The sequence below is a fragment of the Panthera onca genome, chromosome F2 (genome assembly GCF_046562875.1).
Source record: "Panthera onca isolate mPanOnc1 chromosome F2, mPanOnc1 haplotype 2, whole genome shotgun sequence".
NCBI classification, from domain to species: Eukaryota; Metazoa; Chordata; class Mammalia; order Carnivora; family Felidae; genus Panthera; species Panthera onca.
The window spans coordinates 54669266-54686695 of NC_138356.1; the positions used below are offsets into that span (position 1 = coordinate 54669266).

General features: G+C 36.9%; 1 protein-coding gene across 4 annotated transcripts in view; it reads left to right on the top strand.

Moving 5' to 3' along the window:
• The window catches only part of PKHD1L1 (PKHD1 like 1), a 159335-nt gene that overhangs the window by 71268 nt on the left and 70637 nt on the right, over nucleotides 1-17430 (top strand). For 3 of the 4 annotated variants that reach the window (XM_078441749.2, XM_078441751.2, XM_078441752.2), the window contains exons 39-48: nucleotides 2916-3164; nucleotides 3806-3955; nucleotides 5867-6041; nucleotides 7021-7183; nucleotides 8081-8237; nucleotides 9925-10004; nucleotides 10444-10573; nucleotides 11884-12013; nucleotides 15248-15489; nucleotides 16545-16681. In XM_078441749.2, coding sequence (XP_078297875.2) covers nucleotides 2916-3164; nucleotides 3806-3955; nucleotides 5867-6041; nucleotides 7021-7183; nucleotides 8081-8237; nucleotides 9925-10004; nucleotides 10444-10573; nucleotides 11884-12013; nucleotides 15248-15489; nucleotides 16545-16681 — 1613 coding nt within the window. The remainder of the gene's footprint in view (nucleotides 1-2915; nucleotides 3165-3805; nucleotides 3956-5866; nucleotides 6042-7020; nucleotides 7184-8080; nucleotides 8238-9924; nucleotides 10005-10443; nucleotides 10574-11883; nucleotides 12014-15247; nucleotides 15490-16544; nucleotides 16682-17430) is intronic. The other variant, XM_078441750.2, reaches the window with a different exon arrangement.

The following is a 17430-nucleotide window of genomic DNA, read 5'->3' on the forward strand; positions in this document are numbered from 1 at the left end:
TTTGAGTTCTGTGTAGTTTCCGTTTTGTGATTATTTTTTGCACATTCTTATGATGAAATTTTTAGTCAAATTCCAACTTCTATTTTGAAACAAAATCCCCATTAACATGACCTGAATTTCAAAATGAGGAAGAAATAGATGGGTATCTAGGAGTTGAATTGATAATTTACGTCATTAATGCTGGTATGGCACAAGAAACAACTGTTAAAATTCAGGGGTAGGTGATCTTACTAAACATTGAGACTTTTTCTATGTATCTTGTTTCCATGAAGCTACAATTGAATACTAACTTATTAACTCAACAGAGTACTTTTTAAGAAGGTAATTGGCCCATTCAGATGGAAAAAATATTATGAAATAAGATTTGCATAAGGATTTAGCATAACTCATTTTTCTAAGCTAAGAATAGATTGAGATGTCTTCTTAATTTTTTTTTGTCATTATTCTATGCTGTTTCTGATAATCAAGGTGTTGGAATGCTTATCATCTACATAATGAATTCTGGAGAGGCAGCTATAGTGTAAAGGTGAGAACATGGCCTTGATGCCTAGGTTCAAATCTTGGTTCTTCTAATTTATAGTAATACAACTTTGGACAAATTTTTTTTAAATATTAGTTTCCTTATACATGCAAGTACCTACCTGATAAGGTTAAATAAATTCATTCATAAAATGTAACTTAGAATGGCAACTTTAATAAGAAAATAATTAAATGTTAGCCTTAAAAAAATTTTTTTTTACATTTATTTATTTTTGAGAGACAGAGACAGAGCATGAGCAGGGGAGGGGCAGAGAGAGAGGGAGACACAGAATCTGAAGCAGGCTCCAGGCTCTGGGTTGTCAGCACAGAGCCCGACGCGGGGCTCGAACTCACAAACCGCGAGATCATGACCTGAGCCAAAGTTGGACGCTCAACTGACTGAGCCGCCCAGGCACCCCTAAATGTTACCCTTTTAAAAGGCTATTTAAAAATAATCTTTTTAAGTTTATATTACCAGAAAATGTGCCAGGTTTGGGTAAGATGTATTCTCTCCCTTCGAGAAGTTTGCTAGTGAAATTTTCTTTGATACATTAAGTTTTCTCATTTAGGAATTTTTTTTAAAGTGAACATTAATATAGCAATAACATACATTTCCCCATGTATTTGTAATCATTGCAAATGATGAATTGGATATTGGCATGTGTTTGTATTTCTGTGAGCCATTTCTGTTCCATCTTTTTGCCTGAGTGTATCCTTCTTTAAAAAAAAAAAAAAAAAAAAAGGTTTATTTAGGGACACCTGCCGGGCTCAGTCGGTTGAGTCTGACTTTGGCTCAGGTCATGATCTCATGGTTCGTAAATTGAAGCCCTGCATCAGACTCTCTGTGGTCAGTGCACAGCCTGCTTCGAATCCTCTGTCTTTCTCTCTCTGCCCCTCCCCCAGTTGTGCTCTCTCAAAAATAAATAAAACATAAAATAAAAATTTAAAAATTAAAAATAAAGTTTATTGATTTTGAGAGAGAGAGAGAGAGAGAGAGAGAGAGAGAGAGAGAGAAGGAGAGAGGCAGAGAGAGAGGGAGAGAGAGAATCCCAAGCAGCACAGGGCTCAAACTCTTGGAACCCTGAGATCATGACCTGAGTCAAAATCAAGAGTCAGACTCTTAACATACTGACCCACCCAGACACCCCTGAATGTCTCTTTCAAGCAATGTATTTGAAGTTATGGAACTTGCAGACAAGGGAGAACTGAGCTGCTTTATTTACCAAAGAGATAGGCAATAGATCAAACTTAGAACAACACTTCCATTTGAAAGGTGAAAATGCTAGACAAAATTAAAAATTTAAGACTAAAAAATCATTTTTTTGGCTTGTATCTTAAAACTGTTCCTAACATGAAAGATCTTATTAATTTCTGTGGTCTTTAAAATGACCATTTAAATGTCAGTGGTCTTTACTATGGTCAGTTATATGGCCATTTTTACCATTACTACTTGAATTAAAATCAGCCTACTATTTGATGACTCTATGTGTAACAAGTTATGTTGGTTAATATCTATTCACTTATTCTTTAAATATGAAGGCATTCATTTGGATGAACTATGAAAAATTCCATGTGTTTAATGCCCTTAATGCATTTTTGTGAAAAGGAAGAAGGATTGAAGTACTTTGTTCTTTGTGCATTTATTCAAGGCATCAACATTCATCTATAATTCTTTAAATTAATTCCTTGTTTCTGTATTTACTATCTTACCTATCATAATTTGTTTATCAAGTATATATATTGAAAATATTTAAATTAAGAAAAATAATCCATCCTCAAAAGAGTTGCCAATATCAGGAAAGTACTAAAAATAAAAAATTCTACGCCTCATTCATAAGATATACTCCAACTCACCACCCTGCTCAGACATTCATACTTTTTTTTTTATTTTGAGAGAGAGAGAGAAAGAGAGAGAGAGAGAGAGAGAAAGCATGATCAGGGGAGGGACAGAGAGAAAGGGAGAGAGAGAATTCCAAGCAGGTTCCACACTGTCAGTGCAAAGCCTGACGTGGTTCTTGAATCCATGAAGCACAAGATCATGGCCTAAGCCGAAATCAAGAGTCAGACACTTAACCCACTGAGCCACCCAGGTGCCCCAGGCATTCATACTTCTTAATTCTAAATCTTTTTCTTCTCTCTTCCCCTCTTCTGCAGTAGCCTGAATTAACATTAACAATAGCAGAATAACAATGTGCTGGAAAATAATGAATGTTGAGATAATTTATAGTAAATATACTATAGATTATAATATATGGTATAGCCAAACTTTGTATTTTGTTAATATTTTTTAAGCTTTAAAATACTGGATATTATTTTGTTTATGGAAGTAATTAAGTATATCTTTCAATGCATATATAAGTACTGGATATATTGTTTTCTTTTTTTTTTTTTTAAAGGTCCACCAGGAACCCAAATTCAAATCACTGGATCTAATTTTGGTATTGATATCTTGGAAATTTCCGTGATGATAAACAACATCCAGTGTAATGTAACCATGGTCAATGATAGTGTATTGCAGTGCATCATTGGAGATCATGCTGGTGGCACCTATCCTGTCATGATGCATCATGAGACAAAAGGCTTTGCTGTGTCCACAGTTGTATTCGAGTACCCACTTACTATTCAGAATATTCATCCAAGCCAAGGTAGCCATGAATGTGTAGGAACCTAAAAATATTTTATATTGTTTCAGTAAACACTTAATCTTATTTAAAAAAATATTCTTTAAACACTGCTAAGATTCGTAGTTCCTATAACGCATTGAAGATAGTTTGGTTTATCCATCAAATAAACATGTGCATGTATCAATGAATCACTTCAAAATATTCATTTACTGCCTATATTTCTCTTAGTGTTAACATAATTTTATAAAATCATATTTAGACGTCACTGACCTATAATTACGAATACATAAATATTTTTTTCTATTTGAAAATTATTTTAGTGGTTAAAGAAAGTATAATCAAGGTACTCTTAATTAAATAGTAATTTTGCATTTATGTTTTGACTACTCTGAAATTCCTTTTGACATCTCTGGTAAATAAAATTTTAGTTCCTAGAAGTAGTTGAAATAAATGACAGGATGTAATGTTTACTCAGTAAAGGTTTTAAATTAATACCATCAAAAGGAATTCTGTTGCATTAATATAATATATACTATATAATTTCAGTTCTAAGAATCATTTCATTTATTATAATTTACTTCCATTTCAGGTTTTGAAATATGTACACAGAGGAGGTTTTCATTTCATTAGCTGTGTTTTTCCCTTTTATTTTTCTTTATTAGGGAGCTTTGGTGGTGGTCAGACCATGACTGTGACAGGCACTGGGTTTAATCCACAGACCTCAACTATATTAGTGTGTGGCTCAGAATGTGCAGTTGACAGGCTTAAATCCAATTACACAACACTATTATGTAAAACTCCACGTAATAATGGTAAGTAGTCAGAAAAAAGAGTGGCAGTCTCTGAGAAATGGCTAATGTTAAAGAAATCAGAGTCTAAATTTCTTCTTCTAAGATTTGGAGGCAATTGAATCACCTTTATGACTGTCCTCATTTAAAAAATTTCTTTTAAAAATTTTTTTAACATTTATTCATTTTTGAGAGACAGAGAGGGACAGAGCATGAGTGGGGAAGGGACAGAGAGAGAAGGAGACACAAAATTCGAAGCAGACTCCAGGCTCCGAGCTGTCAGCACAGAGCTCGACGTGGGGCTCAAACTCACAAACTGTGAGATCATGACCTGAGCCGAAGTTGGACGCTCAACCAACTGAGCCACCCAGGCGCCTCTGACTGTCCTCATTTTAAACAATTTCTGTAGAACTTTGTTTTCTAGGTTTATATGTCTTTCAAGACTCATGACCTTTGGGCTAGATTAAATTGTTTATAATAAATTGTGGTTTTTCAGTTTATCAGGTAAACTGAGCATGCCTAATGGAGAACACATTTTTAATTCCTATTGAACTGTTAGATTTCCGTTAAAGATAGGAAAGTATAATGGTTATGAGTGTAAACCGTGATAATGCATTGCCGAGATTCAAACCCAAGCTGTGTCTTTGGGCAGGTTATTCAACTACTCTGTGCCTCAGTTTTCTCATCTGTAAACTGAGAATAATCACATTTTCCTACTTTATTATTGTAAGGTTTAATAAGTTAATGTATGTAAAGTGGATGGAATGATATCTGAAACATGAGATGTGATTTGCTGTTGTTATTATTATTACTCTTATTTATTTTTATTTGGTGGTTAAGAGCCCGGGCTCCCAGGAGCCCCTGAATTTCATTTTTCCACTTACTGTGTCACCTCAGTTAAGTAACTGAACTCTATTTCAGTTCATGCATCTATTAAGTGGAAATATTATTAACCCTAATTCTTGGGTTATCGTATTATTGTGAAGTTTAAACATCTGGTATTTTAAGTACACAACACATTTTAATTATCCAGTGAAATTTAAGATGAAACAAAAGGAATGCTCTAGGTGAATAAAAAATATGGTTTATACACATTTAAAAAAATTAACAAAATTTGAGGAAGTCTTTATAAACATTTTTACTTCTTCTCTGACTTTTTAAAAAATGTTTATTTTTGAGAGACAGAGGGAGACAGACTCAGACAGAGTCCAAGTGGGGGAGGGGCAAAGAGAGAGGGAGACACAGAATCCGAAGCAGGCTTCAGGCTCTGAGCTGTCAGCACAGAGACAGACGTGGGGCTCAAACCCATGAAACATGAAATCATGACCTGAGCCGAAGTTGGACACTTAACCAACTGAGCCACCCAGGCACCCCTGACTTCTTAAACAAAGAATATTGAAGAAAATATAACACTTTTATGAATGAGCTTATTTATCATTTCAACATCAGTTTATATGCTGATTTTTTTTTAATGCAACAGTGCTGTCAAGATTTGTCGAGGTTTTTGGGGCTGTCTTGATGCCAGCTCTGCTTCTTTGTACACTTTCGTACCAGGTGTCTGTGTTCTTTCTGTCTCTTAGCTCACTTCCAGCTGTCAGTCCTTGCTGCTCTCAGCCTGTGTGTCTTACCAGTTCTCCCTCCCTTCCTGCTCTGATTTGTGGTGTCGCATCCTCTAGGGCTGGAAACCACAGGGAGGTTTGTACCATCATCTACAGTAAGAGTCTCCAGGAAAGGGTCTAAGGGGTTTTCTCTTTGACTACATGCATGAATTTTGACATTTTTTGGCTATTGCTAGAGATCCTTATTAATTGAAAAATAGCCTGTGTATATTGGAAGTGATTACAGGAAAAGGAAGATGTTATTGAAAATGAGAGTTTTGGAAATGAATAAGGGCCTGATGGCAGAACTGTCCTCAGTTCGATCCTCTTCTCATAGGCAGAGGACCTGAGCAAGCCTGTGAAGTGAGTGTGGTCAATGGGAAGGATTTGTCACAGTCCACGACCCCTTTTATGTATGCCATGTCACTGACTCCACTCATCACGGAACTATCTCCCAAGAGAGGCAGTACAGCAGGGGGCACCAGACTTGCGATCACGGGATCAGGCTTCAGGTACTGTCTTCACACACACATACATCGGTGTGTATAAGCTCAAGGCATCACTCTTCCTTTCTCCTATGCAAGGACAGTGCTTAAAATACTCACGTAATGTGTACCCATCTGCTCAGAAGTCATGCTTGAGGCACATCCTAGTACTAATAGCCAACATTTATCAACTACTTACTCCATGTCAGGCACCTTCCTACCCCACAGAAACTTCCTGCCTTACCATCTTAGATATTTTTATCCCATTTTATGGCTAGGAGACTGAAATTAGGTTAAATAACTTGCCCTAAATCCTAGTCAGACCCCAAGTATAAATCACATCTTGTTATGTTTCCCCCACTATCTCATCACCAACCATGATCTGCTTCACTGAGTTGATGAAACATGTCTTCCATCATGTCCATTTCATTGTAAGTGGCCGGATTCCTTCTTCCTAAACATATTCATTATTTGGCTCAGATTTATATACTGCACTGTCATTATTCTTCAAGTGGATAAGGCTGACTTCAAAACCGCAGATCATTTACATCATAGAAGGCAATTTTAATTTCTCAAGTACTTAATTTCTCAAGACCTTGGACTTGAATTTTTACATGGATATTAAATTCTGAAGTCTTTGACTTTAGTGAAAATAATCACATAAACAAAAGGATCCCTGAAAGTCTTTACCAAAAGTGGCTCTTTAGAGACCAACATGGATTCTTTCAATAAATTGAACCCAGGCAATTTTTCTCCCAGCACTGGAATGCCTGCTAATTTGTACAGCAGCTTTATGTCCTGTCTTCTTAATCTCTGTTTACTTTTTTTCTTAACACATAGTTTGAAGACTTGCTATTGAAAAAAGTGTCAGTCTGCACTTTGATGGATCATAGAGTAAGATCATTATTTTTGCAGTAGTGCATATCATTAATAGGGTTTGAAAATGTTACCTAGAAATTTGAGGGAAGAAAGTCAGTGTTTTGTTTGTCCCCTTTTTTCTTTACAGTGAAAATATGCAGGATGTTCACATCACCATAGCTGAAGCCAAATGTGATGTTGAGTATTCCAACAAGACGTATATCATCTGTGTGACAAATGCCCACACCCCTTCAGGGTGGGCTCCAGTTAACGTCAACATCAGGAGCAATGGCATGGCCAAACTGGTAAAGGTGCTGTTGAGTATAGTACTAATGACAGTAATAGAAAAGTAGAAGAGAAAGGAGAAATAGAAAACATTATGGGAGATGACATAATTGTTAATGGACTTTGTACTCTGTTAATGTCTCCAAAAAATAACTGAAATGTAACTATGCTAAATTTAAAGTAACATGTTTTTGTTGCTTGTTATTAATATTTTATGATTTCAGGTTTTTACTTATTCTGGATTGTAGGCTAATTGGTAATTGATTTTTCACTTTATAATTATTGTGAAATAAACCGACAGACAGCTGTGACATATTTAAAGTAGATTAGACTTGGGGCACTTGAGTGGCTCAGTCAGTTAAGTGTCTGACTTCAGCTCATGATCTCACAGTCTGTTAGTTTAAGCCCCGCACTGGGCTCTGTGCTGACAGCTCAGAGCCTGGAGCCTGCTTCAGATTCTGTGTCTCCTCTCTCTGCCCCTTCCCTGCTTGCGCTCTGTCTCTGTCTCTTTCTCAAAAATAAATAAACACTTAAAACTTTAAAAAAAAATCAGGTAGGGGCGCCTGGGTGGCTCAGTCGGTTAAGTGTCCGACTTCAGCTCAGGTCGTGATCTCGCGGTCCGTGAGTTCAAGCCCCGTGTCAGGCTCTGTGCTGACCTCTCAGAGCCTGGAGGCTGTTTCAGATTCTGTGTCTCCCTCTCTCTCTGACCCTCCCCCCCGTTCATGCTCTCTCTCTGTCTCAAAAATAAATAAACGTTAAAAAAAAATTAAAAAAATAAAAATAAAAAATAAAAAAAATCAGGTAGATTATACTTTGTAACAAATGAAAATGTTTCCTGGTTTAGGTTCCTTCTTGTTTGAGAAGTTGAATGAATCATTCTGATAAAACGTCTGTATTTAAAAGCTTCTCGTATTTTATTACAGGATGATGCTGACTTCCTGTATGTCGATGCCTGGTCTTCCAACTTCTCATGGGGAGGAAAATCTCCCCCCGAGGAAGGGTCTCTAGTTGTTATTACAAAAGGACAGACAATTTTGCTGGATCAAAATACACCTATTCTGAAAATGTTGCTTATTCAGGGTAAATTTCTGACAACCTGCTTATTAGATTCTGTCTATGGAATATTTCTGTGAATAAAATTTAATTAAAACTCATGATTATGAATATTTATAGTGGTATGATGTTTTTAATACAATATGGAATACTGTGTTCTTTAAATTGAACATTATAATCCATTTGTGGTATGCTGTTATTTAGTGTGTTGTAACCATAATCTTTTGATGAAATGGAATGGAAAATATCAGAGTGTCTTGCCTTCTTATGGGTAAGCACCTTCTAAAGTTAAATGTTGTTTTGTGAAACTTTTGTTTCAATAATAATGTATGTGCATGTGCCTATGCCTCTCCACATGTGGTGAATCACAATAGTAAAAGGTATTTCCCATTCAGAAAAGGCCTGGTATAGTGGGCCCCAGGGGTTATAAAATCAGAGAGATTTGCTAAATTCTATGCTAAATGACCACCCCAACTCCCATTGGGTGCCAGGTTGTGACTCTCACCTTTGTCTTTCAAACTACTTTCGTTGTACTTGGGCTTCTCTCTGCTTCTTTATATTCCATTAGTACAGAGGAGGAAATAACCAGAACTGTTACAACTGCATGTAAAAGCAACAATGTTTGGTGAAAGTAAAATGTTTTGGGCTTTCAGGTATCAACTTTGCCATAATGGCTTTAGCTGCTCAAAAACCTTTGTATTTTGTTTTTGTTTTAACTTCCAGGATAATAGTGTGTTTCAAGTATTTGAAGTTATTAACTCTTGGACCTTTGGACAAGTAAAGTTTTACTGTTCACAAATTTACATCAGTCTCATAAAAATATATCTCAGCACATTCTTTCATAATGCTAATCAGGCTATAGGTGTTGCTGGTGCAAATTAGTGGATAGGAGTTCAGAGCTAATGTCAGCATTGTAATGATTTCTATAAAAAGCGCTTTTCTTTAATTTTTAGTTTAACTTAACTTTTTTTTTCTTTTTCTTTTCTTTTCTTTCTTTCTTTCTTTTTTTTTTTTTTTTTTTTTTTTTAGAGAAAGAGAACACAAGCAGAAGAGAGGGGCAGAGGGAGAGAGAAAGAGAATCTTAAGCAGAATACATGCTCAGCATGGAGCCCAGTGCAGGGCTCAATCCCATGACCCTGGGATCATGACCTGAGCTGAAATCAAGAGCTGGGCGCTCGACTGACTGAGCCACCCATGTACCCCTAATTTTAATTGTTTTTGGCCTTAATTTATATTTTGAAGACTTGTGTTTATAGAACATGTAGCTGCACTATTTAAAAGCATAGAAAATAACAGTGGTCAAAGGAAAATAATCTGTCTAGGGATTTAATTTTCCATCAACTCTTGGGTCTTGTCTGAAATTTTTGTATTTTATATTGCTAAAAAGCTGGAGTTAAAGTGACATGCATAGTGATAGCAGATAAGAATAAGAAATTAGGGCTGGCTCAGTCCGTTAAGTGTCTGACTTTGGCTCCGGTCATGATGTCACGGTTTGTGAGTTTGAGCCCTGCATTGGGCTCTCTGCTATCAGCACAGAGCCTGCTTCCTCTGCTCCTTCTCTCTCTGTCCTTGCCCCACTCACGCACATGCCCGCTCTTTCTCTCAAAAATAAATAAACATTAAAAAAAGAATAAGAAATTAAAATTTTATGTGTAATTTGATAAATAGCTTTTAATAATTCCTTTGTTATATTTCAAAATTGTATGGTTCACAGGTGGAACTCTAATATTTGATGAAGCTGACATTGAACTCCAGGCAGAAAATATTCTAATTACAGACGGAGGCATTCTTCAGGTATACGAGAGAACCTGATATGGAATCCTTGCTAACCTCTTTCCATCTCTTTGTAAAATACCACTTGTAAAATGGATGGTTAATTATAACAAGCCCTCACAAGTTTATCTTTATGTAGGTCTCCATTACTAGTGTAAAATCCCCTTTTTGGGAAAATGTCTTCCAGAGTGTTCTTGTGCTTTTAATGGGAAGAGAATAGCATACTATCATAGAGCCAAATTTTAAATAGAACAGAAAAAAATAATAGCTCTGAAATGTGGCTAAAGTCAATCAGTATACTTTCCAAAGATCTGACTAGAAAATGTAAGGTTTATCTTCTGGAAGAAAGATACTAACAACCGAGCAATCAATTTCTCAAAAGAAAGGGTTACTTTTTAAGTGGTTAAAACTGTGGATATTGACTTAACTTTCCGAATGATGCCTGTGAAATCCCTTGCAGATTGGGACAGAAGCATCCCCGTTTCAACACAGGGCGGTCATTACCTTGCATGGGCACCTGCGATCTCCTGAGCTCCCAGTATATGGCACCAAAACTCTGGCTGTGCGAGAGGGAATCCTGGATCTGCATGGTAGGGCAGCCAAAAGGGCTCAGGGAATTGGTCCAGGAGATACTAGGCAGGAAACAAGGGATAACCCTCCTGACAACTCTCTAAAGGAAAACTTGCCAAGCTTCTCCTGTCTTTACATGTCCCCTCTTTGTTCCTCTTTATCTCTGCCTTCCCCTTATCCAGGGCAGGTCAGCCCTTCCTACTACCAAGACTCACAACCCAAGTCACTCCTGGGGACACCATTCTGGATCTTCTCTACACCGTTCTGCTTCTTCCTTTGTATGTGTTCCCACAACACCTTTTGCCTATTTCAGCACCTACCAGAGTACATAGTGATTATTACTGCTTTCATTTGTCTATATACAAAGCATTAAGTCTGGAAGCAGAAGATTGTAACTTCTAATGTTTGTATTTTAAAATGGGCTCTTTCTAAAATATAAGTTTATAGTTGTACTTCTATATGACTATATTCTGGAAAATTACCAGCAAATAAAAATGATTATGATCATGTTTGAGGTATCAGGCTTACTTATTTAAAGGAAGCATGGTGTGAATCCTTTTTATGTTAAAGTTTTCTATGTTGCAATAATCTGTTTCTTTCATAAATTTAGAATGTATAAACACAATCCCTATTATGATAATAACTGTCACCCTGCATTGTGCTAAATAAATAATGTAATTTTCAGAAGTTTACACATTTCATTTGTCTCTAGATTATCAATATAAGCAATTTATATCAACAATGGCAAAGGTAATAGGCTGCTGCCTGTTTTAACAATAGTATCAAATCACATTTATATTGTGTTTTTATAAAGATGATTGTTTTAAATGGAGTATATCATTGGAGAAGGATGATTTTTAGTTTTATAGACCCACACATGTTATCATAATGTAATTGTTACTTTTATAAAGCAAGCATTCCAAATATTTCTTTTTCTTTTTTGAGAAAGGTATAAAATGCCAAGGTAAAATGAACCTTTCCAAAGTTGATTCAATCCAGGCAAATATGAAAAATACATAAAGCTCTCACTATGCAAGAAAACACGTCTTTAGACATACTCAGTCTGGGGGCACCTGGGTGCCTCAGTTGGTTGAGCATCCGACTTCAACTCAGGTCATGATCTCATGGTCCGTGAGTTCAAGCCCCATGTCAGGCTCTGTGCTGACAGCTCAGAGCCTGGAACCTGCTTTGGATTCTGTGTCTCCCTCTTTCTCTGCCCCTCCCCTACTTGCGCTTTGTGAATCTTTCTCTCTCTCAAAAATAAATAAACACTGATTTAAAAATTAAAAAAAAAAAAGAAAGAAAGACTCAGTTTGTCCGTTGGCTCCAGGTCTACCTGTTTCTGTGATCTGGACTCGTCTGGCTCATACAGCAAAGGCGGGGGAAAGGATTTTGATTTTACAAGAAGCAGTAACTTGGAAACCAGGCGATAAGATTGTAATCGCAAGCACAGGTCACAGGTATGATGTCTTCTGGGCATGATAACTTTGATTTAGAATAGAGATTTTTTTTTAACTCTGCAAAAGAGGGATGATCCAGAAGGTCTACAACTATTTGATTTAAATTTGAAACCTCTAATAAAGAAATATAAATAGCCAAGTACGTATTTGCTAAATGTTAGCATCAGGTTGAACACCACTGTGTTGTTTTAATTGGTTAATTTCTAATAGGAAAAAGTATAAATTTGAACCTATAAAATGTATACTAATGAAATATTTTAGTTGTTTTTCACAGATAGATTCCCATGTAAGATTTTGCTTGAAAAAAGCATTCTGCTATTAAGTCATTTAAAACCTCTGACTTAGAGCTTTAGCTAAATACATTAATGAATGCAAAAATGTAAACGAGCTGCTTTATTTGGGGTCACCAGAGAACACGTTGTCAGGCTGCTGGGAAACTCTTTCATATGTTACAGTCTTAGCAGTGGTTCCCATGGAGCAAGGTTGTTAGTAATGATTGAAACAAAGAGAAGAAATTATTACAGATTGAGTGATGATTAACACGACCTTTTACATGTCTGACATTTTACAATTGAAACGGCCTATGACCCTGAATTTCTGCTTAATTATATATATTAGCAAACGAGAAATAAAAAGAATAAAAATAATACAGCTACACCAAGAATATTGGTGGGGAAAGGGAGCAGGAAGAGCTTTATTTTTGCTTTATTGTTCAAATTATGGGTAATAGCAAAATTGGGTATGGTCGTGCTTATCAGGTAACAAGTAGTAATTTATGGTAAGAAACGGCTAAATTATGTTAAGGTCGTGACTCAATTTAGAATTAAAATTCAAGATGGCATTTTGATTTTGCCATTTTCCAAGTTAAAAATAGACTTGCAGATGTTAGGAAGAGTTAAGTATATACTTAGCTTTATAAGTGCCCTTTTTTTTTCCTGCCTTTGGAAGAAATTTTCATTACATAATGGCAAAATAAAAAGCAGCAAAATGAGAGGGCTTCCGAGTAGAATAGAAGGTTCTTGTTTATAGCTTTTCCGTGTGAAATAACAGGGTAAATTTAGAATTTAGCTTAGAGGTATTTAATTTTAAGGAACAAGAATTAAGAAGTTTCCCACCAAACTGAACTCATTGTTTACTATTTCATTCATACGTTGTATTTAAGAATTTGTAAAAGCAAGTGGTTGAGAAAACTACTAAAATTAGTCAGCCTGGACCCATTTCCCAGCAATACCACTTGCCAGGTCTGCAGCCATAGTATTTCATCTCTGTACTTCAGGAAAACTAGAATGCTAATAGTGTCTATGTCAGAGTTATTGTAAGAATTAAATGAGTTAGTATGTGTAGGCACTCAGAGTGAAACTGGCTCAAAGTAAGTGCTGTATAAATGTTAGAGATTATTACAAAGGCATAAAAATTGTGTTCAGGTGCACATAACATATTAAAATGCTTTGTACAACCTTCTTTTCTAAAGAAATCTGTGTATCATCTGAATCCAAGAGAATTTGGGGGAGGCCATCCTAAATCCCTTTCCTATATCGCCTAAGGGATCTTACGCTCTTGGTATACCCTTAGCTCAAGCATCATTAATCCTCACCTCCCCATGGCTTCCTTTGCCCACAGTTCCTTCTCTGAGTCTTTTGTACTTTGGCTTTCTCCAACCACTCACTGTCTTGAAAAATAACTTTATTCTCTTATCTTTTCTAGCTGCTTCCATTTTGCTTAAAAAAATGATTAATTTGCTTAAATATTATGCCCATTTTTTTCATTGCATTGTTGTTATCCTTTTTTTCCCCTTAAGCCCTTACAGTCTAGTTTTGATCTTCACAAAAACTTTCCCAGTGACTTTCTGACTATCAGTATCTGTCACTTCCTGCACATCACCAAGTTCTTTGGGTCCTGCCCTTGAAATGTCTCTTCCATCAGCTTTCCCTGCCCTTAGTTTAATTTAGACTCTGTCCCTAACACCTGGAATATTACATCACCTTCCGATGTGGACTCCATTCCTCTATTTTCCTCCCCTCACTAATTCGTTCTGCATTAATTTGTTAAATCAATCAAACACTGTTCCTGAGTTGTGACAGGCACTGTACTAAGCGCTCAGCACACAAAATGACTTAACCTCTGGGTGCCTTACCTGCAGGAGCAGCCAGGTAGTGGAAAGGACGAAGAAGCAGATAGGAGAGCCACAGCAGACATGATGGGCCTGCAGTGTGGCAATGGTGGGCACTGACAGGGCATGAGGTAGAGTGTGTTGGGAATCCAGAAGAAGGGCTGGGAAAGTTGAGAGAGGTGTCTTTTTACCCAGTTTGCATGTGACGTTGTCATTTGAACTAGTATTTAAAAGAGGAAAAAGATTTGCCAAGGGAGAGATGAGTCAAAAGGGAAGGTCAGGAAGACACAGAAATAACTCCCCTAACCTTACCTCTGTTGAAAACACCAGTCACACACTTCGGTAGATAAGACACAATCAGGCACGGGCACACATGTCTCTGTAAAGTCAGGGGTACTTTCTACTTGGCATCCTTCGCTCTGTGCCTAGAAAACCAGCTAGACACTCAATAAATGTTTGCTGAATGACTGAATACATGAGTGAGTATATTATAGAATCGAGAGGTCCTTTTGCTGTGGCTGGAATTGGAGGTGTTTTGAAGAAGTGGTAGAAATAAGGCTTCATATACTTCCCCTCAGTCTTGTCTTTTCCCTACTCAGAAACTTCCAATGGCTTATCAACCTCAGCACTGTTGACACTTTGGGCCTGACAAGTCTTTCTTGTGTGGGGTAGCCCCTTGTGTTATAGGATGTTTAGAAATATCCATAGCCACTCCCCACTAGATGCCAGTCGGACCCCCATTTGTGACAGCCGAAAATGTGTCCAGGCATTGCCAAATGTCTCATGGGCAGATATAATCATTCGCAGTGGAGGACCACTGAGTGTGATCTTCAAAGTTTTAAGTGAATGGCTTATTTGAATACTTTATAGGAATTAGTCCAGTTCTCTCTAAACAACTGCAGCGCTGGGAACATATTTATTTAATTGAAATGCATTTATAAAATTTGCTCACTCTAAGAAAGAGTTAAACACCATTTTCGAATTCCTCTTCAGAATATTGTAAGACATTTAAAAATTTCCTAGTTTATAGATGGAGTGTTCAGAGAGCATAAAAAAAATGCACTGAAACAAGATTATGTTGATTTAAATTAATCTGGAAAGGTTTTTTGTTGAAATTTTTACAGACACGGTCAACGAGAGAATGAAAAACGCACCATTGCATCCGTATCTGCTGATGGCACAAACGTAGTGCTCACTGACCCGCTGAATTACACACACTTAGGAATCACTGTCACACTTCCTGATGGAACTCTGTTTGAAGCAAGAGCGGAAGTTGGAATTCTCACAAGGAATATTTTAATAAGAGGATCTGATACTATGGAGTGGAATCACAAAATTCCAGCATGTCCTGATGGATTTGACACTGGTAATTTTAGCAACCTGAGTGTGTCAGCTTGTAAATTGTTTCCAGACATTGTAAAAGTGCTCCCTGGGAGAAAAATCATCCCCAGTTAAAAACTGCTGTTGAAAGAGAATACTAGGTTATGCTCTAGTACTAAATAAACCTCAAATGGCATTTCTCTTTAAAATGAGAAAGGTTTATTTCTCACTCATGTGCACGTGTCCAATATGCTCATTGTTATGATTCTAGGATATAGGCTGATGGAGACTCCACCTCAACATAGGCCTCTGTGATCTCGGGGACAGGGCAATGGGATGGCCAGGGAGTCAAGCAATAGCAGTTAATCACTTTGGTCCTGAAGAGACGTGTCTCTTCCACTCAAGTGTCATTAGACAAGAAATGATTCCATAGCTTACCTCAGTTCTTATATGTGTGCCTGTGTGTGTATGCGTGTATATATAGATAGATAATAGATAGATAGATGCTTTTATGTAATAAAAATACCATTACAATATGATGTATAGTTAAATATTAAGAAATATGGTTTAAAGATAGACTTTTCTTCAGTGGGTTATATTAGAAAAGGTTCTCTGGATTCAGTGTCACATAACCTACATTCTGATTCCAGTTCATGAAACCTAATATCATCCTGTTTAAAATAAGAATGTTTCCTGTTCTGCCTACTTACTGTAGGTATAGGAATTAAGTGGCAATATGCATATTCTAGTGCTATACAAATATAGGATTTGCATTATGTTAATCTCCAAATATTGGGGCAAAGCTTCAGAGATAGTAAGAAAAAAATATCTTTATTAGTATTAATTTAACCAGTCAAATATTTATTTAGTATCTTTGAAAAATGCTGAAATAGGTACCTTAGGGAATGCAAAGGTGAACGAGATAAGGTACTTACCTTTCTTACTCTCTAGAGGAGGAAATGATGTGAATGCAAATAATATCCCAGGATGAGATTAAAATTATGTATGAATAAAAAGGTATAATTAGGTATGGGGGATCTATATAATTAGAGGATTTTGCCATGGTTTTTCTTTATGATATCTTAAAAAATATTTTTCAAGGTGAATTTGCTACACAGACATGCTTCCAGGGAAAGTTTGGAGAAGAGATAGGAAGTGACCAGTTTGGAGGCTGCATTATGTTTCATGCTCCTGTCCCTGGTGCTAGCATGGTAACTGGAAGAATAGAATACGTAGAGGTAAGACGCATTGTTAGTAAATCACAGTGGTTTGCCAAAAGTTATCCATGGCAGTGACTAAGCACTGAACTCCTGCTGTTGACCAGATGCTGCTTATGATCTGGTAGAGGAGACAGAGAAGTAAACAGACAATTTTGATACACCCAATTAGTCACCCATTTAAATCATGCCAAAATTTTGTTTATTTTTCTCACACCCCACATAAAATTCATCAGCAAGTTCTACCCACACAGCCTACAAAATATAATGACCTGCATCCACTCTCCCTCCACTACTGCCACCCAGTCCCTCACCCAAGCCACCGTCGCCTCTCACCTGGACTACTATGATTCCCTCCTAACTAATCACCATGCTTCCACCCTTTCTCCAATAGAATCTCCATGCCACAGCCAAATAAACTTTTTAAAGTATAAATCAGATCTTGCTGCACCCTGTTCCAATGGCTTTATATTACACCTAAAACAAAAAGCCCAAGTCCTTCCCATAGGACCCACACGATCTGTCCCCCAGCTGGCCTCTGACTTTATCTCCTGTGACTCTACCCAGGCTCATGCCATACTAGCTGCATGGGCCTCCTTGTCAAGCACATTTCTGTCTCAGGTTCTTTGCATTTGCTCTTCTTTTTGCTTGGAATGCTCCTCCAGCAAATGCTTGTATGGCTCACATTCATTTCGGTCAGGTGTCTTTCTCAAATGTCCTCCCTTAAGAGAGGCCTTTCCTTACTCTCTTTATTTGAGATAACTGCCCAA